Raw genomic sequence first — 20,159 nt, 5'->3', positions numbered from 1 at the left:
ACCGGAGCTGCAGAGAAGTTTGCAAATGAAGCTTTTCATTTGACTGAATGTCTGCTTTGCTGTCTATCTCTCGGGTGTCTCTATTTAAGCCACCTCCTTCCCTCCCCGCTATCCCTACCCCCAACCCACTCCACTTCTGTCAAGCCCAGTCTGAGTCTGGTTGACTCCGGGGCTCCACACAGGAAGGAAGGCTCAAATATAAAACTTGCCGGATAAACTGCTAAAGCTAAAGCTGCGGATTAAAGAAGCTCCAAAGAAAATTAAAAGGATTCTCCAATAGAAAAAGCTGAAGGCATGAAAAGCCAGACTGTACTCCTGTCTGCGGCGCTGCTGGCCCTCTGTTGCCTGCTGACCCCCAGACAAGGGGAGAGCGCTGGGGGGATTGTGTCCCTGATGCACCCTGAAGGAGACAAGCAAGAAGGAGATCTTCTTCAGGATGAGCCTCAAAATAATGAAGGCCAAGTGGAGAGCATCAGCAGCCAGGCCACAGTAGAGGCAGGTCAGTAACATTTGAAAAGTAGATCCAGTGGTACTGCACAAGGGGCAGTAGGGGCAGTGACCCACCAGATCCAGCAGATGACATTCATTTTCATTTCAATGTGGATTTTAGAATTCCCTCACTTTTATGATCCCTTTGCAAAATTAATGTGTAACGTTTGTCTTGCATATGTCAAACTGACTTTCCTCCAGTTTGCCATTCAAACAATCTAGTGGGCGTGGCTGACATATGCCAATTTTGGCATTGCTTGAAAAGTGAGCAATTGGAATTCTGCCCAGTAACAACTACCAACTCAAAAGTATGACACGACCAGCAAAAAAGTATCTGAGGGATATATTATAATAATAATAATAATATAATAATAATATAATTATACTGATCCATGTTGCTGTGTATAAAGTCTCGTGAAATGAATGGAGTATATTTGTTTTCATTCAACTAAAACTTGAATAGATTTTAAGGATAATCAAAATTTCATGCTGATTATATATAAAAACTTTATCACTACTGCTTTGACTACTTTGAAGCACAAAGACAAGTAAGAGCAATGCATTCCAATGCTTCTGGTGCTTTTTACTCAGCATGTTTAAACACTCAGGACATATGAGTGGAAGAAGAGAAGAGCCTCACATGTAATACACATCAGGCCCAAGTAGCTGCTTAATGCCTCCCACTAATGGCTGTACCTTTTAGTGGGGAAGATGTCGCAGAGGTGCTGGTGATGTATTTATTGTTAAACTGGTGGGATTTGTGTGACTGAAACTGTGTGGCTCATGGAAAGAAAGTTTTTCCATGGAAGTGTCTGAGAACAGCATGCAACCTCTGGCCTAAAGGAAAAACTGATGAACCTCTGCTGAGCTCTGAATTAGTTTAGCTGTCTAGACTAGGCTTTTCCAACCTTGATTGAGACGAGGCACATACATTTCAAAATTCTCACGGCGTAATTTAAATATATAACTTTGATCAAATGCCAGCTTTTTGAACGAGATTATTTGAAAACGTTTTTTCACCATTACTGTGACCTATAACATATGGTTGCTGTTTTCAAATTTACCAAACGTTCATAAGAATACACCTCTCACCTTCAAATGTGCCTCAGATCACCCCCCCCCCCCACACACACACACACACACACATTCACACACGGTAGGCTTTTCCTGTCATTATCCCCACCCACCCCATCTGCCAGAAGCCTGACAGTTTTGTGCTAACACTGACTGTTTTTTTAAACTATTCCAAATTCCCTCCACCTTGTCTAATGCCCGAGTTCCCAGGGAAAAAAAGCAGATCCCAAAACACCATGCATCCATCACCACGGTTCACTATCGGGATGGTATTCCTTTGGTTAGGGGGAGTGTCGTGTGAGGAAAAGCCTACAAGAACATCTGAAATTGATTTGGGGTTATATCAAAAGCACTTTAAACGGTGGCAGGTGGGTGCGCTGAGTCCCTTAACCCGAGTTTGAAGGTTGTTGGTTAATTTTGAATACAAAGTGATCCCATGTATTATCGGGTGTTGTCAAATGATTTGAGTTATATATGTTTTTCCTCTCTTGGAGAGAGAAAGGACACATGTTTTAAAGTATTTATGTCATTTATTACAACAAAAATTAGACATCTGAACCGAGAGAGATATTTAGACATTTTATATCCACTTGATGTCAATAAATAAATAAATTAACAAAGGTTGGCAAATACTGCGCTGAGACACCCCCCTCACAGAAATGTTATAAGATGCAGAAAATAAATCACTCAATGCACAAGTTCACAAATAATTTGCTAAAGAGGGCATTTAAAGGTTTACATTTATTGTTGGGCTTTACCAGATAATTTTTTTGAAATCCCTAAATTTTCATACATTCATATGTTCAGGTCATTTTGGCAGAGTGAAAAGAGCACCGCAGGAGGGCAAAAAGAAGAAAAAGGACAAGAAAAAGAACAAAGAACCCAAAGATCCCAATGCCACCAAGAAACCCAAAAGTGAGAAGAAAGGGAGGAAGAAGGACAGACAAACAACAACAACAACAACGCTTCCACCCACCACGACAGGTCAAGCTCGGAGCCAAAATTGTTCTGAGACCTAAGTAAGTGGGAAGTTGTTGACTTTGTGTCTATGTGCCATCTTCAGCTATCCCAACCGAACCTCCCACAGAACCTGAGCCTTACACTGACTACGCCTACCCTGACATTGGTAAGTTGCTCATTTCATCATCAGCAATGACATCCCTCAACACTTATTTTCAAACTTCCAAATAAGGGTGGCATCGGCACCGATACGGGTACTCACCCATCCCTAACTTTTTTTTTTACTACACGTTCCAAAGCAATTAGAAGTTTAACCATTCAAATGAATGTCATGTATCAGCATGTTATTAAAAAGTAGCATAAAATAAAGGGATCTGTAAAATAATTGGGTCTCTCTGTGTTTTGTTCCTGTCAGACAATGACTACTGGAAGCCAGAAGATGACTACTGGGAGGCTGATCCCACTCCATCCAGGCCAGACTCGGAGGTCACCGATTTTCCATACGATTACTGGAAACCAGAAGAGGAAGATCCAGCGGCTCCAGTAACAGAGGATGATTTTGACTGGGAACCAGTGAAGAAAGACCCGCCTCCCCCAGTGACAGACACAGACAAAGAATTCTGGAAACCAGAAGAAAAAGTTTCATACAATCCAGTGACAGACACAGATGCAAATTGGAAACCAGAAGAGGAAGCTCCCTCCCCACCAGTGACGGACCCTGAAGAAGAATACTGGAAACCAGACGAGAAAGACCCCTCCCCACCAGTGACGGACCCTGAAGAAGAATACTGGAAACCAGACGAGAAAGACCCCTCCCCACCAGTGACGGACCCTGAAGAAGAATACTGGAAACCAGAAGAGAAAGAACCTCCAGTAACAGGCATAGATGAAGACTACTGGAAACCAGAAGAGAAAGAACCTCCAGTAACAGGCGTAGATGAAGACTACTGGAAACCAGACGAAAACGATCCATCACCGACTGAGACCGATGACTATGAAATCTACTGGAAAGAGGTGGACCCAACACCCGCCGGCCCAAAGGTGGATGAGAAGACTAGGACAGATGACGTTGATTACTGGGATTCCACATGTATGTCTGCTTCTTTCTTTCTACTTTATTCGTCACTTCCAAGGAATGTAGTGTGTGGACGGAGAGTAAACAAAATGGTGGAAGAAAAAAAAAACCACTTCAAATTCAGGCCAATACTTTGGTCATGTTAGGGTAGAAACGGATATAAGCGGCATGCTACTATGTCAGTTTATTTAAGACCATCTTCAAGAAAGCTATAACAGGAAATAGATGGAGATTTTGCCTGACTGGTTTCCTCACGTGAAAAGTGAGTGGCTGCCAAACTATTTGCAGAGAAACAGAAGCATCTTGTACATGCAAGTCTATTCTGACCATGCACACAGTGACAAGGAGATGAATGTGAAAGGTTACACCTGGTCAAAGCCGTGACATTCATCATCCTTGACAGTGAGCCCCGAACCTGAAAAGAAGACCACTTTGATGAAGCAAGTCTTTAAAGTGGGGCTGAGAAAAAAACAACAACAACAACAACAAGTTAAACCTGCTCAGTCTTTTGTAGTCTCAAGACAAGGATCGAAAGAGTGTGTGAGCACTGTATGTGAGAGTAGGTTATGTGTATAGACGTTCACAAGTTCACTTCTATTTATATAACTGCAATAAATGATTTAAGAGTAAGTTCAAACTTCAGCAGGACTTTTTCCATATATAAAACTGAGCTCTTACTATAACCAAGTGCATTTCATAGGATGGTAACTCAAATATGCTCAAGTATTTGGGGGAAAAAATAGTAGTAATGCTATTAAATCCCCTGGCAGATTTAATAGCGTAAGTAAACTTGGAGGAATCAAAGACTTTGTCATTAGGCTTTTTTTTCGTTGATTGATTTCTGATTTCATCTTTTCTTGCTGCAGTCGCGGTGCCAGAAAAAGTTCCAGATGGCGAAGAAGTCAGCCCCGAGATCAAAGTCGAAACTCTCACAGGTAGCTGCTGACACTCAAACAACGACCACTTGTCAATCAGCATGTGATGTTCGAACACTCAAGGAGTCGAGGCCTTCGACTCTAGACTGGCCGTGGAGATAGATTCGATATTGCCCCTGTCTGAGTTGTAGGCTTGAAAGCTTTGAGTAATAATGACTAATTCAACACATGAGAATAACATTAAAGTGAGGCTGTCCTACTTTTCCGACAGGAGGGGGTGGTTCGTGGTTGCATGCCTCACAGACCAAATTTTCCATTGTGGTGTTTTTTTGTTTTTTTTTCTCCAAGCCTGATCAAAACTTTGTTATCATTCCTATAAATTTAAACGGAAGATTTAACTCTTAAACGAGGCGGTGTTTATATTCATCCCAATTGAGAACAGTTGTTGTGGTTGATGGGTTGAGACTTTCTCTAAATCACAGAAATGGAGTCATCCCAAGAAATGTGAAACAACTTCATGTTTGTTTATCTTTTCTGTAGAAGAGACGACAAATACTCCACCCTTTGAAGAGAATTGGTACGATGAATACGACGAATACGGAATGAGTACGTGACAACACACACACACACACGCACACACGCACACACTGACTTTCCATGACCAAATGTTTCACTGTCTGGACAGTGACTTTCCAAATAAGTCTTGGCTTAAACATAAGCTTTTTCTCCAATTGGTGAATCCTAATGGCATACACAGAGACGCAATGGTTCAATAAAGCTCAATTATCCTCCATTTTCTAATTTTTTGCAGGAAAAAAGGAAGGTGAAACTGATGACAAATGGATGGAGAAGGAAAGAGAGCAAGCACAAAAAGAAAGGGAAAGAGAACAGAGAGGTATGACTCCAAACTTCTTTTCTCCTTTTTGTTATTTATTTAACAGCATCATGCCAGACGATTTGACATATGATAGTGCGCTTGCCAGCGTGAACATGGCCTGTGACCCAAGTGCAAAAGTAATAGCAGATAACAGCATGGTCCCTCCCACTAGATCACGTTCCTCTCATAAGCGAATACAGATGTGATTTGCCACGATGTAAACTGACTTTTTTTTGCATTGAACCAAAAAGGTTTTCCCCCCCATAATTTGTTACATGATTTCAGTGGATCGAGCTTGGTAGCTGTGGCATTGCTAAAATATTGTTCATTTGGTGATAAAAGCATCAAAAGTCGTTGCTTATCAGATGTGAAATGACTCCAGAGTGGGGTCACTGCAAGTTTTGATTGGTTACTTTAATAATTTATATGGGGCAATTTAAAGAGGAAAACGTTTATTATAACCTAGCAGAATGGAACTCTGACCTTGAACCTTGAGCGATACGGTCAGCTCTCACATCCAGAATTGGATACTGTGTCTCAAATTGTCAAAACATGAAACGTTACAAGCAAACAGGACATCAAGTATCTATATTTCGGGGGGGGGGGGGGGGGGGGTGTCACAGGGCAAACGTTTATTTTGTTTGTTTGTTTGTTTGTTTGTTTGTTTTTCTACAAATCTCCCAAAATCTTAAGAAAAATGCTGATAAATATATTCCCTACATGAAACAGGTTCAAATGTGGTAAGGAATTCCCAGAAAAAAGCCCAAAGGTCTATTTGGTCTGGTATTTCTACTCCTGCCAGTGCATTCAGCTACTTGTTAGAAAACAACAAGTTGAGCAATGTGGGCTGAACAGTTAAATGTGTCATCAATATTGTCTTTTTTTTTTTTTTTTAAAAACAAAGGCTCATACGGCTTCGAAAACTGGCCTCTTCTTCTGGAATGTGTTTCTTTAAAAAAAAAAAAGAATAATAAAACAAAAAAAAGGAAAGACTGTTAATTGGCAAGTTAAAATCAGCGAGGCCTACCAAAATAGAGGGATCTGGAAAATCCCAGTTTAAATGCAATTCTAATTTTAGAATCAGTTTGACCAGAGCAAAACAACAGCTCTTTTCTCCTCATGAAGACTTTTGGCTGGAGTAATTTCCAAAAACAGTGATGATTCCCCTGATGACTTGTTGGTCAGAGTAGAAAGGGGAGATTTGGGACCAATTCTGTGGAATTTTTTTTTTGAGACTGTTTTTCTGACCTCTGCCAGAGAGAGCGCAGAAACTGAAGGAGGCCGAGGAACGAGCCAAGAACAGACCACGTGTCTTCAAAGAACCAAAGAGTAAGTCAAATGCTGTCCACAGTCTGCAAAACATCATGTGAGCTTTCTTTTTTTTCCGCACATACTGTTATGACTATTCATTCTGTACTCTGTGCACCCCTATGACAGAATGTCCTCCCCTGGGGATGGAGTCCCATCGGATTGAGCCAGACCAGCTTTCCGCCTCCTCCTCGTCTCAGTATCATTTTGCACCGCAGAGGGCACGCCTCAACATGCAGGTACACAACAGTCACACACTTTAGTCATCAGACTCATGCTGCAAAAGAATTAAGTGCAGATAGTGCAATCTAAAAAAAAAAAAAAAAGGACTTGTTCAATGAATCACTCAACAAAGACTTTGCAGCAACCTTGTCCTCATCTCACCGACTCCAGGGCTCAGATGATGAATATAACCCCCAAGGCGGCGCATGGTGCGCAAACTCAGAGGATAAAGTCCACTGGTTCGAGATTGACGCTCGGAGTGATATTGAGTTCACAGGAGTCATAACTCAGGGTCGAGACTCGCGCAATGAGTGAGACACAAAAAACATGTGAAAACATTTGCCACTCTCTCCCCACGGGCCTCCTTCACTTCATGGCTATCTCTTATGCCATTTGCAGGAGTGACTTTGTGACATCATACTTCCTGGCTTTCAGCAATGACAGCAGAGAGTGGACACCCATCCATGATGGATATGCTGACTGGGTGAGCTCACCTTAAAACTTTCCCAAATCCTACTATTTTACATATTATTCCACTTCTTTCATCTCATTTTCCTTTTTCTCACTCCAGCTCTTTTTTGGAAATAGTGATAAAGACACTCCAGTCTTAAACCAGCTAGCGGAGCCTATCGTGGCCCGCTACATTAGAATCATCCCTCAAACCTGGAATGGCACACTGTGTATGAGACTGGAGATTCTGGGCTGCCCAGTGCCCGGTGGGCATAAAACACACTCGTGCACATATGGACATACGTATTGACATTGTATTCATTTGATTCTCTCCGGTGCTCACTCAGACCCAGATACTGCCCGGTACAGGCAAAATGAAGTGACTCCAGTAGATTATCTGAAGTTTAAGCATCACAGCTACTCAGAAATGGTTTCAGTGAGTATCTTGTGAAATCAAAGCATGTGAAACTTGTGATTTAATGATAAGTGTGACATTAAAATCACCTAATCCTAACCAGGGTGCAGGCCACCTTTGGCCACTGGCCCCTGAACAGGACAAACTGTGTGGAGATTCTATGGCTGGTTGAATGAGTTGTGTAAGTGTGTATGTGTGTGTTGAGAAAAAAAAACAGTAGTGTGCCTTTCTATCTGTTGTTCAGCTTATGAAGTCAGTGAATGAAGAGTGCCCCCAAGTTACCAACATTTACAGCCTGGGCCGTAGCTCCAAGGGACTGGACATCATGGCCATGGTGATCTCAGGCAATCCAACGGAGCATGAAATAGGTAAACATGGCTTGGAGAAAACAGTCTGATGTTAAAAGTTCAAATTGAGGTTTCCAGTAATTTAAATGGAATTGATTTGGGGTTTAACACCAGATTATCTCATTGCTTTATCATTGATGGACAACTTGAAATCTCTGGCATTCTGTGCAGGTGAGCCGGAGATACGCTACACAGCAGGTCTCCACGGCAACGAGGCTTTGGGCCGGGAAATGATCCTGCTTCTCATGCAATACTTGTGCAAGGAATACAGAGACCGAAACCCCCGAGCTCAACGTCTGGTGGACGGGATACGCATTCACTTGGTGCCCTCACTCAACCCTGACGGACATGAAGAAGCTTTTCAAGCAGTGAGTTAAAAAATGACTCTGGGAGATGCCTGGGAATGGTGAATGATGGGGATTTTCTCCTTCCTGCAGGGCTCAGAGCTGAGTGGATGGACCACCGGCCACCTGACCTATGATGGCTTTGACATTTTCCAGAACTTTCCAGATCTAAACAGCATCCTGTGGGATGCAGAAGAAAGAGGCATGGTGCCCAAACTATTTCCCAACCACCACGTTGCCATACCCGACAACTTTCTCCAAAGCAGCTCGGTAAGTGTCATAGTTTTCTTCAAGGTTGAAGTCATGTATCGGTGGGTGGTCTTTCCCTGGTGGACTAAACACTATCAGAAGTACTGACCTACATTTATGATCCCAGATTGCTGTCGAAACCAGGGCCATCATCTCTTGGATGGAAAGCCACCCGTTTGTGTTGGGGGCAAACTTTCAAGGTGGCGAGTCATTTGTGGCCTACCCATACGACAGCTTACATACCAAAAAGCCCGCTGAGGATGTGCCCCACAGCCGCAAGAAGAGACAGTACGATCTTACCACTCATGGTTGGGCATCATTTGTTTGAAACATCTTCTTCATTCAAAACATTTTTCACACAGGTATGAAGAAGAGAGCTTTGATGTGACCGAGTGGGGACACGGATACCGGGAGGAGCCAGATCAAGACAGAGGAAACGGAGGCTATCCAGATCATGAGTGGAGAGGACATGGCTATGACCAAGGTTATGGCTACGACCAGGGACATGGTTATGACCACAACCAAGGTTATGATCATGGCCAAGGCTATGACCAAGGCTATGACCATGGCTACGATCCCAGCTACCACCATGGTTACGACCACAGGGAGGAGGAGGAGGAGGAGGATGACAGGGCGAGGAGTGGCGGCTACCGTTATGCAGAGTCCGAGGAAAATCTGCGAGAGATGGCAGATGAGTCCCTCTTTAGGTGGTTAGCCGTGTCCTACGCATCCACACATCTAACTATGACAAACAATTATCACGGGTCCTGCCACGGGGACGTCGCTGCAGGGGTGCACGGGATCATCAATCGAGCCAAATGGAAGCCGATCACAGGAAGTAAGTAGAGACCAGCGGCTTCAATGGCTGCTGTCTGCACTTTTAACTTCGAAGTTCTAATAATGTCTCTTTCTCCCTCCTCAGGTATGAATGACTTTAGCTATCTGCACACCAACTGCATGGAGCTGTCCATTTTCCTCGGCTGTGATAAGTTCCCTCATGAGAGCGAGCTGCAGCGAGAGTGGCAGAAGAACCGAGAGGCCATGCTCACCTTCATGGAGCAGGTTGGACCTATACACTGTCAACAAATTATTTGGAAGAAATGAATTTCAACAAGTAAACTGTGGTCAGGGCCAGTGAGTTATTCTCTTTTGTTAAAAGCACAGCTCTACATTTAAAAGATTTCAATTTTGTACAATTTTTCACGGCTGCAATGCTTCTATTAGATGTATGTGGAGGTTAGATGTTTTTTTTTTGTCCTTACTTAAACTAGTATATTATCTTGTATATTGTCATGTCTTTACGTGAGGCTAATTGAACTGTTTTTGTGCATAGGTTCATCGTGGCATTCGAGGTATAGTGAAGGATGACCAGGGCAACCCGCTTGCAAACGCCACCGTGTCTGTAGATGGGATCAACCACGACATCACCACAGGTCAGATCGCATTCACAAATCACATACGAGGGCCAAATTTGTAGTTGAAGCCAACATTTTCCCCTTGTCTCACTGTAGCTCCAACCGGAGATTACTGGCGGCTGCTAAACCCTGGCGAATACCGCGTAACGGCCAAAGCTGAGGGCTTTTCCTCCTTGACCAAACTTTGTGTGGTGGGATACAAGTCAGGAGCTACCACATGCAGCTTCAACTTGGTCAAGTCCAACTGGGACCGCATCAGACAGGCAAGTCAGCATGCGACAACACAAAAAAAAAAATCTGTGTGGTTGGATACACTGTCTTTTTTCCATTTACTCACAGATTTTGGCTCTCCATGGTAACAAGCCAATCCGCCTGGTCAGCCATGGCAACACTATAGTCCAGCCCCCTGCTATAGATAGCAATGGCCGTGTGGTTAATGGCAATGCTGGGGTCTTGCAAAATTCACGACTCAGCAAGGAACAGTTGAGGAGAGTCAGAATAGCTCGTATTAGACGCCTCCGGCAGCAGAGGTTAATGCGGTTGCAATCGACGACGACAACCACTACCCTGCCACCAACAACTACCAGAACTCCCACCACGCTTGGGACCACCACACCCTGGTACTCATGGTTAATAGAGGAGGGACAATCATCGACACCCGGTGCCTTCACAGACTCCCTGGACTATGATTATGAGTACAAAATTGATGATTATTGAAGCAAATTCACTGCTTTCACACCTCTTTGAGTTCCATCAATCCAGAAATCCTCCGCTCAACCAAGCTTTACAGTTCAGTTTATGATGGTTGAATGTTAGTGAAGTATATGCTGGAAATATGTCTGTCACATTAATAGCTTGACATCACAGCGACACTGTGATGAGTTCAATAGTGTGCCATGCATCTTTAATCATAGATGAGGAAAAAAAAATGGTTCTAAAAATTCACATGCAAAAGTGCCAATTAAATGTACAGTATGCAACACAATATTGCAGAACACCAATTGGTATTGTCTGAGTGTTGTTTTTGTATTTTTACAAAGGAAATGAAACTGAACAGAACTGACACAAACTGTACTGCTTGGTGGAAACAAAGCCTTTGAGTAATCGACGTTCACGTCTGAATTTTAAAATCTTCAATAACTGTATAACACTTGAAAATATGATTCTTCATTGGCAAATAATGATCTTTTCTGTCTTTATGATGCATCTTTCTGACACAATATTCAGTCTGTTATTCTTTTTTTTTTATTGCAGTTGCACATTAAAAACAACTTTTTTTTAAACTCAAGATGTAATTATTTACAGAATCAGAAACACACTTTACAATCTGTCACTGAAGATGGCTGGCACATACTGTCCTACTGAATACATGTGACCTCAGTGGCTGATGTTCATCTCACTGTCGTCGTCGTCGTCACCCGCAGAAAAGGCCGAGAAGCTGATTGGCTCGCATTCAAGAGTACGCAAGTTGACAAGGCATGCTGTTTGGGTGCTGTGGAATGTTGGCACAGTCACCAAAAGGATTTCCTGGCCATCAGCACCTGGTGAAGTGAAAGCATTAGTGAATCACTGAATTGCTAAACCAATGCAAATAAGAAGGGGGAAAAAAAAATACTAGTAATTGTAGCGCTTCATTTGTTCCGTGACTAATGGTAACTTACTTTCCTTGAAAACAAATTACCATTAAAATGAATTAAAATGTCATTGACTTGCCTAGCCCTACAAAGGTCAAGGTAATCAATATAATACGTGAAATCATTTTAATACATTGGCGAGGTAAATTCGCCCTAACTGCACATACACAAACCTGTAAGGCGCTTTGACCCAAACGTTGGAGCGTTCCCGCTGAAGTAAACATGTGGGCACTCTTCCAAGATGAACGGATCTTTCATGTAAAACGGGTAACAACCTAACGGACAATCCACAGATATTGCATCAATCAGTCGAGATTATTCTACAAACTGCAAAGAGCCTGTCGCACCAAGGGTATCAGGAGCTGTAGGAGCAAGGTGTCGCAATCGGAGTGTTTCTTCCAGAATCTCCAGATGACTGTTCATGCTGCTGTAACGCTCAATGTCACTGATATTCTGACCTGAGGTGCCCAGGAACCTGAATGGAAGAAAAAGGTACTTTTCAGAAAATTCATAAGGACTCCTTGCAGCCCACAGCCTTAACTAAATGTGGTTGATTAAGAAACGCCCAAACCTTTTCAAAGATGCTTTTCATTGGCAGAATATGCCATCTAATACAACTCAGACTTTTGGAAAGAGTGAAGAATGATAGGCAAGGTAAACACCCATTCTAGTGGTCAACACATTTTTAGTGCATTTTTCGAATCAGAACTAGATTTATTTTTTGCACCTATATCTTCCTTCATTACTCTAGCTACCACGTGAGGTTTTTTAATCATAATAACAATAATCTAACATCATAACGTTGTATTCTAGGCTAGTACAAGTGAGATATACCATCACTTATGGTATAAGTGAGATATACCATCACTTCTCTAACTTCTCGAAATTCAAGTGATTTTTTTCTGGATTTGGGTATGAGATGTCAAGTTAAGAGTAGGGGCCGGTGATACATAACATGAAAGCCTCCTTGAATGGCTAAAAACAGATGCATTAGGCTTCATTATCAGCATTTTTAGGAAGAGATATGACTGGTCCAGGGAAGGACGTAGACTGAGCGTTCTTGGATTTGGAGGACAAACATGCAGACGCTTCAAGGATCCTGGTCGGCCAGTTCCGATTCCCCTGACCCCAAAACCGCTGCGCGCATAACTCCTCGATTCAAAGTCTAGTCAAAGTCGCATGCCACTTACATCTATCGGGATGCGGAAGTAAGTAGACTGAGCTGAGCATGACAAAGACTGAGATGGGCAAGCTGGTTAGCTTTCTCAGCCATGACGCAAGAGTTCATAATGAGTTCAAGGCAAGAGGAATCCATGCAAGTTGCCAAGATCAGCAGAGTTTTAATGGCACTCGAACAAGATCATGACACGAGTTTCAAGTTAAAGTACATACTATATCTAGTTGGTAGGTTCCATTATTTGAGTTGAAATGTTTTATATATTTATACATGACAGTGATCCCTCGTTTTTCACAGGAGATGCAGTCTAGAACCACCAGCGATAAACGAAATTGCGCAAAGTAGAAACGGTTTATTAATTATTCAGAAATGTAAACACCACTGTGTTGAAATTTCCAACACGTAGTGTTTCTTGTTGGCCGCTAGAGGGCATGGGTGTATTGTAAGTTAATAAAAAGTATGGTTTACCTTGCAAAGCAATGCAAAGTGTCCCTTTTCAGAAATGCCACACTACACTAACCAGGGGGACACCATGCATAGCAATATGAGTGCTTTTTAAAGCCTCCTCAATACTTTTGGCGCGACATAAACCTTTCCCAATCCCATACTGTTCTGTGCATGTATTGTACCTTTACAGTAAATAAAACAACAAACAACGTGATATGGTCACATGTCCCGACTCCTTCTGCACCGGTTGGTGCTTCTTCCCTCGCGTGTGGCCGGGTGCCACCTCCTGCGCTTGAACTCAGTCACTCACGTCTGCAGTGCCGCACTTTGCTCAGTGCTATCAGCGCTTATGGCCGCTGTACTAACTCCTGGGCAGTCCGTGTTGCGCATGGTTGTCCTGCCTCGCTCGTGGCAGGCTGGCTGCCGTGCTTCCCACGTTTGTCCCCAGTGACGCACATTGCTCAGAGACACGCCCCGCGTGATCAGTATGTATTTAAAAGGCCGTTCTCCCGTCACTTATAAATAAACCCAGATAAATGTGGCACATTTGTGAAAGGTGAAGCGGCGAGGGACACCTTATACCTTTTTTTGTTCACATTCATCAGTATATGGCCGGGCTTTCTTGCAATATAGCGTTCCGAAAATGATCTTTTTTGTACTTTTCATAGAGCTATTCGAAGAATCATTCTGTCAACCAAAATTGAAAGTGTGTGTATATACATGCTGTTGTTCCTCACCTCACTCCATCCACAGTGGCCTGGTACGGGTTGGATGCCAGCTGCAGTGTGGGGTAGACAGAGGACAAAGGGAACATACAGCGGTGCAGAGGCTGCTGAGGCAGTGTGTAGTTGGTGGGGTCATACTGGCCGGGCATCACATCCACTGGGACCGAAGCCTTGAAGGGGAGGAGAGTAGAACGTTTTTCAGTAGTCAACAAGCAGCTCTAAGTAAAAGAGAGCAGTAGGAAGCTGTAGGGAATCTCACCACCAACTGCAGAAGCAGTTCATCCAACAAGCGAATGGCCTCCACGCTGCCAGCTTGAGTCTTTTTGGTCAGGTACTTTGCCTAGACACATAAACAGGAAGTTATATTTAAAACAGCAACTGCTTGACTTAAACCGTTGAGTATTAAGACTGATAGAGGAAAACATTGTCTCGTGACACAGAGACTGGACCGAGCCTTTTTTCACTTAACACTTAGAAAACACTTATCTAGTGTGAGTACACTCTGACAAACGAGGAAGATCTCACGAGGGATCTGGATTTTTGGACCACTGTTCTTGAAATTTGAAGTTTGTTTGATCACAGAAATGAATTTTAAAGGTCCACCGGCCATGAACATGTGAGAAGATATGCACTGCAATAACAGAAGGGTTTTTCATGCCTTACTTAAATTATATGCTAATGGGCATCTCACAGGGAACCGATATTTCTCTTTCAATACTTTTTCCAACCCAAGTAGCATCCTTAATGCCACACTAGTTTAATGATCTCCACATGCGGTCTACGTGGTGTGCAGCTGCGACTCATGCATGACTCACCTTGGTTGCGGCATCCTTGTCCTGTGTGCTTTGACTGAGGAGGTTTCCCGCCAACAAGACCCTCGATATTGTCGCCGCTCCGCTCTGCTCCCCCTGGTCACCGAGCTGACCCGTTACCATGTCAACCAGCAGTTGTAGGCCCAGCATGCTGTCTGCGTGACTACTACCGAGACCCAGCCCTGAGACGAGCAGCAAAAATCTGGAAAGAAAAACAAACACATCAATGGACATTTACAGACCAAAGCAGTATCGTCTAAGGCAAGCCAAACGACATCAGTGTTGTTGCAATGCGAGTCGAGGTTTGGAGTCAAAGCTAAACTAGTTGCATGCTGCAGGCAACAAACAAAAAGTCAATGCAGAACTCCGCACACTGATCAACACGGCTGAATTGCAGAGTAGCATTTCACGTTTATCTTTGTACAGAAGGCTTCAAACTGGATTTGAGTATTTTTTGTGTTTACCTATCAGCATTAAGCGCAAGTCTCACAGTCTGTGCAGGGAGATCAGCTGTGCAGAGGTCCTCCACTGTGAACTTGCCATCATTCCTCTCAGCTCCATAGACAGCGATAACACTGCCTGCAGAAAACAGCAATCCATGAGCTACTTGATTCGTTTGTATGACATGGAGCAAAGTGAAACAAAATCCCTCACCTGTGACACACCTATCTCTGTCAATTTTGCCTTCTAGTTTGATCCTCTGCAGATCATCCTCCAGAATCAGCTCATCATTGTCACTGATGTATTTGACTCGTGGAGGCTGGGGCAACAGGTTGTGCTGGAGACGACAAGATAGAGAAAAAGAAGTCATGACAAACAGCAATGACTTGAAGCTCTTTAGATCTGGTTTATACATTTCATTCATTTGGATATTTGCCTGACTGCAAATTGGGATTATTTCTTAATTATTTTTTTTTTTTTTACATTAAAAGAAATCTCAAACTAACTTTTTAGGCTGTTATTGTGGGGTGCTGTGTCCATAATGATCATGGAAAAATAATTCAATCCATTTTGAAACAAGTGCATAACATAAAGTGTGAGGCGCTAGAAATACTAGCCGCATGTAACTAGTGGTGATTTGATGTACGATACTGCTAACCTCCTCACTTATCTCTTTTAGGATGGATGGCTGCAAGTCCATACGCTTGAACAAAGTTCCCACAATGCAACACTGTTCACCTGTCTGAAGATCACAGAGTTTCCGGGAAAGCACATTTGATCCTACCAACAACAACAAAAATGGGCACACACGCTTATTACACCAATCATACTGCATGATTCATAGATGTGATTATTCACTAGTGTGCTCTGAGATATTGTACATATTCAGTTAGCCGGTGCGAGCAACTATTTACTTACATGGTTCATCAATCATTTAAATACTCTTCCGCTTCATGACAAAAGGTACTTCAATTAATTGTGCATCGAGTTTTTGTCATATGTTTTTGTTTAAACTGGCTGAATATAACATTGCAGTGTATGTGCGTGCTAGTGCATTCAGTCATGTAACACATACCCCACTTTTGTTGAGCTTTTGCCGTGAGTAAAGGTCTCATCTGCAAGAGTCGCGCTGAATAAATATGAGCATACTGACGACTGAAACTCCGTTCTCCGACTCCGAAGCGCTCGGTGCATGGACTGTAGGCCGTGGAAGCTCTCTCAAACACGGGTGCCAGGTCTTCGGCAGGATGGCACAGAAGAGAGGAGCCGTCTTTCCGCGCGCTCAGATCGGAGAACATGATGGTTGTCCTAATGAAGTTAAGCAATTCAAGTCGCAATGTAATTGATGGACGTTATGCCGATTCATATGGTGTTAGCAAAGCAATGAGGTTTGCAAACTAAAAACATGAACGCTTTCGAATGTGACTATTTTCAAGAATGTAACGTTGACAACTTGGTATCTCTTACCTTAGTCGTCTTGTAATATTAGACTTAAAAACCAAATCGTGTTAAATTCAGTGGAGACGTTTGTTATTGCTGCGCACGTTTGAGAACTACCCGCGAAATAGTGTTGGCTCGTGAGTGAACGATTCGTTCAAAGGAACGCATCTTTTTTCCAGTGAACGAGAGTGAACGAATCACTTCCCAAAGTTCCGTTTGAACGAATCTTTTACTTGCTTTATTTGGAGGCATGATTCGTTTGAATGAATCTTTTGAGTGAACTGATTCTAAAGATTCAGTTCACCTAAAAGAACTGGAATTCAAATCACTCCCGCGAAATGACCGCTCTACTAGAGATGTTTTGTAACTATGGAGATTAATCTCACGTAACCGCCGATGGCTAACTAATCACATTGGCCTTATACAACATAATTTCTTCCGGTATTACCTGAAAATGTAGCGCTTGAAGTTAGAATGCAGTGTATTTTTACACTAAAACAAATGTCATTACACATAATTATGAAAAAAAGAGAATTGTGGTTTTTTTTTTGGAAGGAGTCGTAGACTAAGTAGAGAGTCTTTCCTAAGGAACATTTCTGTTTGACGTCTTTCCGGTCTCTTGTATATATTCTCGCGAGACGCGTTAATGAGCAATAAAAAAAAATGAACGCGTATTAGAACGTCGGCACATGCTAAAAATTAAACCAACATCTTGATAGTGTGATAGAAGCAGAGTGAGAACATAAAATAATTATTATCAAACAAAATGGTTTTAATTGTTTTCCGCAGCCACGACATCACATCAAGATTCAAACGTATGGGGTAGTGGTACACTCGCCTGTCTTGTGTGCAAGCACCATGAGTTCAATTCCCACATGTGACGGTGTGGACTGTGCAAGTGTGTCAATGTGTGACTTTAAAAAAAAAAAAATTCAAACGTATTCGTCGCGTTAGTTTGACGTCACAATAGGGTCGCCGCAACATACAGACTCGCCATTTTTACTCGTCTCTGTACCCCGCGATTGCAAAGAGACTCGGGCGATTTATCGACTCGGTTTCTGAGTGAGTTGCAAAAAAAAAAAAAAAAAAAATGCAAGGAAACCGAGGCCCTCCACAGAATCATGGTCCAAACCGTCAGTCTGGCCAGGGAGACCAGAAGAAACATGGAGGAAATGCGAACGGCCAGGAGCCGAGCGACACAACCCGCCCGAACGAGGCCCTCACACTGGACCTGCAAAGCTTCAGGAAGCCCGGTGAGAAAACCTTCACCCAGCGCAGCAGGCTGTTTGTCGGAAACTTGCCTGCCGGGGTCACGGAGGAAGACATTGAAAAGCTGTTTGCAAAGTACGGCAAGGCCACTGAGGTTTTTGTCAACAAGGACCGAGGCTTCGGCTTCATCCGCCTGGAGACTAGAATTATCGCAGAGATCGCCAGAGCTGAGCTGGATGATGCCCCGTTCAGAGGTCGACCCATCCGCGTTAGGTTTGCAACACACGGTGCTGCTCTGGCTATAAAAAATCTGCCAGACTTTGTGTCCAATGAGCTGCTGGAGGAGGCCTTCTCCGTTTTTGGGCAGATTGAGCGAGCTGTGATCATTGTGGACGACCGAGGGAGACCCACTGGAAAAGGCATTGTGGAGTACACTTCCAAACCAGCTGCAAGAAAGGCTCTGGACAAATGCAATGATGGCGCCTATCTGCTTACAGCCTTCCCTCGCCCCATCACCGTGGAGCCTATGGAGCAGCTAGATGATGAGGAGGGTCTGTCCGAGAAACTCATAAACAAGAACCAGCAGTACCATAAAGAACGCGAGCAGCCGCCGCGATTCGCTCAGCCGGGCTCCTTTGAGTATGAGTACGCTATGCGCTGGAAGGCGCTGATGGAGATGGAGAAGCAACAGTACGAGATGGTGGACCGCAACATGAAGGAGGCTCAGGAGAAGCTGGAGGCTGAGATGGAGGCAGCGCGACATGAGCATCAGGTGATGCTGATGAGACAAGACCTGCTGAGGCGGCAAGAGGAGTTGCGCAGGATGGAGGAGCTCCACAGCCAAGAAGTGCAAAAACGAAAGCAGGCCGAGCTCCGGCAAGAGGAGGAACGCCGGCGGAGGGAGGAGGAGATGCGCATGCGCAATGAGGAGATGATGAAACGTCAGCAGGAGGGCTTCAGGGGCACCTTTCAGGGAGAGAGCCGCGAGCAAGACATGAGGATGCACATGGGCCCCACTGGCATACCGGCGGCAGACAGCGCTCCTCTCATGGTGGGCCCAGGCAATGCCAGCATGCCTGGAGGTCAGGGCGGCTTCCCCAGAGGCCTCCCCGGACCAGGGGACTATGTACCAAACAAGCAACGCAGATTTTAAATCCCGTTTGCATACTCAACTGTTTTTTTTTTTTTTTTTCAAAGACATGATAGTTCAGAGATTCACTTTTGTCTTTTTTTTGTTGTTTTTTAAAGTGGCATGTATGTTTAGTTTCCCTTACATAGTACTTTTACATTAGCTTTTTATTTTATTTTTTTTAAACTTCCCAATTGAGCCATGTTCTATTTTTTTCGTATGGATATAAAAAGATATTTGTTCTGAATTTGTTGTTTTCTGTAATTAAATTCTATATGAAAACCTCTGAGAGTCAAGGCAGTTCCTTTTGAAAAGACAAGAACAAACATGCAATTTTTGGGATAGCTAAATCAACCAAGTTTGTCACTGTAGTTAGCCTGATAAGCATTATTGTCCTGATAATACGTTATTATTGAGGAACTAATTCATCGTCAACAATCCCTTCGATGAGTCACAAGATGGTGCCGATACTGTATGCAAACTAACCCAATATTGTATGTTGTAGAGATAACTAAGTCTTTGAGGTAATTACAGATGAGGGGGTCAAATATTGTACATAGAGGACCAACAAGCCATGACAAGGTGTTTTCTTTTGTTTCTAGTTTGTGAAGAGTAAGTTATTAATTAAAAGCACTATTGATCAGAACATGCCAACTTATCATGAGTCATTATTGCAGGAAAGGAATCCCCTTTCCTGTATCACCAAAGGTGTGTCACAGTCTGCAGACTAGGTGAGTCGTTAAACTTAATTTCCTGCTAGCAAAGAGATGTCTTATCGATGTTTTCAATCAGACAAACCCACACAACCCTTTTTTTACCTTATCTTTGACATATTTGCACAAATGCCATCATTTTGGTAATCCAATTAGTCATTGTGTTTTCATTCTAAAATATAGCTCTGCTAGCCCTTCATTAATGTGTACAAATTTTTGCTACATTAAATGAATTTGTGAAGTGTTTTTGTGTGCATATTGGCAAACGTTCTTTTCAATGACTCGATTTTATGGCAGTATACCTTGCCATAGAAAATATGAATACTTCAAGC

General features: G+C 43.1%; 3 protein-coding genes across 4 annotated transcripts; 2 read left to right on the top strand and 1 right to left on the bottom strand.

Moving 5' to 3' along the window:
* The first annotated feature begins 132 nt into the window (after positions 1-132).
* On the top strand, positions 133-11,378 carry aebp1b (AE binding protein 1b). Its single transcript, XM_085909547.1, has 22 exons — positions 133-499; positions 2,371-2,547; positions 2,627-2,689; positions 2,939-3,613; positions 4,465-4,533; positions 5,014-5,079; positions 5,285-5,368; positions 6,608-6,679; positions 6,788-6,897; positions 7,052-7,191; positions 7,280-7,364; positions 7,452-7,596; positions 7,678-7,766; positions 7,990-8,113; positions 8,264-8,460; positions 8,530-8,706; positions 8,813-8,973; positions 9,048-9,523; positions 9,608-9,747; positions 10,019-10,118; positions 10,197-10,363; positions 10,440-11,378. The coding sequence occupies exons 1-22, from the start codon at positions 295-297 to the stop codon at positions 10,815-10,817; spliced, it is 3,900 nt and encodes a 1,299-aa protein (XP_085765673.1). The 5' UTR covers positions 133-294; the 3' UTR covers positions 10,818-11,378.
* On the bottom strand, positions 11,107-17,686 carry pold2 (polymerase (DNA directed), delta 2, regulatory subunit). Of its 2 annotated transcripts, none has more exons than XM_085909549.1 (11): positions 17,615-17,686; positions 16,412-16,644; positions 15,995-16,116; positions 15,550-15,673; positions 15,360-15,474; positions 14,899-15,097; positions 14,343-14,423; positions 14,096-14,253; positions 12,082-12,209; positions 11,908-12,009; positions 11,107-11,641 (listed from the first exon to the last, which is right to left on the bottom strand). In XM_085909549.1, the coding sequence occupies exons 2-11, from the start codon at positions 16,632-16,634 to the stop codon at positions 11,478-11,480; spliced, it is 1,416 nt and encodes a 471-aa protein (XP_085765675.1). In that variant the 5' UTR covers positions 16,635-16,644; positions 17,615-17,686; the 3' UTR covers positions 11,107-11,477. The 2 variants fall into 2 exon arrangements, with proteins under 2 accessions (XP_085765675.1, XP_085765674.1); XM_085909548.1 differs by lacking the exon at positions 17,615-17,686 and adding an exon at positions 16,804-16,943 and having other exon boundaries at positions 11,114-11,641.
* On the top strand, positions 17,420-19,756 carry LOC147057915 (non-POU domain-containing octamer-binding protein-like). Its single transcript, XM_085909551.1, has one exon. It carries the CDS (start codon positions 17,867-17,869, stop codon positions 19,136-19,138), a length of 1,272 nt encoding a protein of 423 aa, XP_085765677.1. The 5' UTR covers positions 17,420-17,866; the 3' UTR covers positions 19,139-19,756.
* The last annotated feature ends 403 nt before the right edge of the window (positions 19,757-20,159 follow it).

Source organism: Syngnathus leptorhynchus, chromosome 4 (assembly GCF_054491065.1).
Source record: "Syngnathus leptorhynchus isolate UIUO chromosome 4, UIUO_Slep, whole genome shotgun sequence".
In the NCBI taxonomy this organism is placed as follows: Eukaryota; Metazoa; Chordata; class Actinopteri; order Syngnathiformes; family Syngnathidae; genus Syngnathus; species Syngnathus leptorhynchus.
This window is presented reverse-complemented; position numbering and strand designations above follow the sequence as displayed.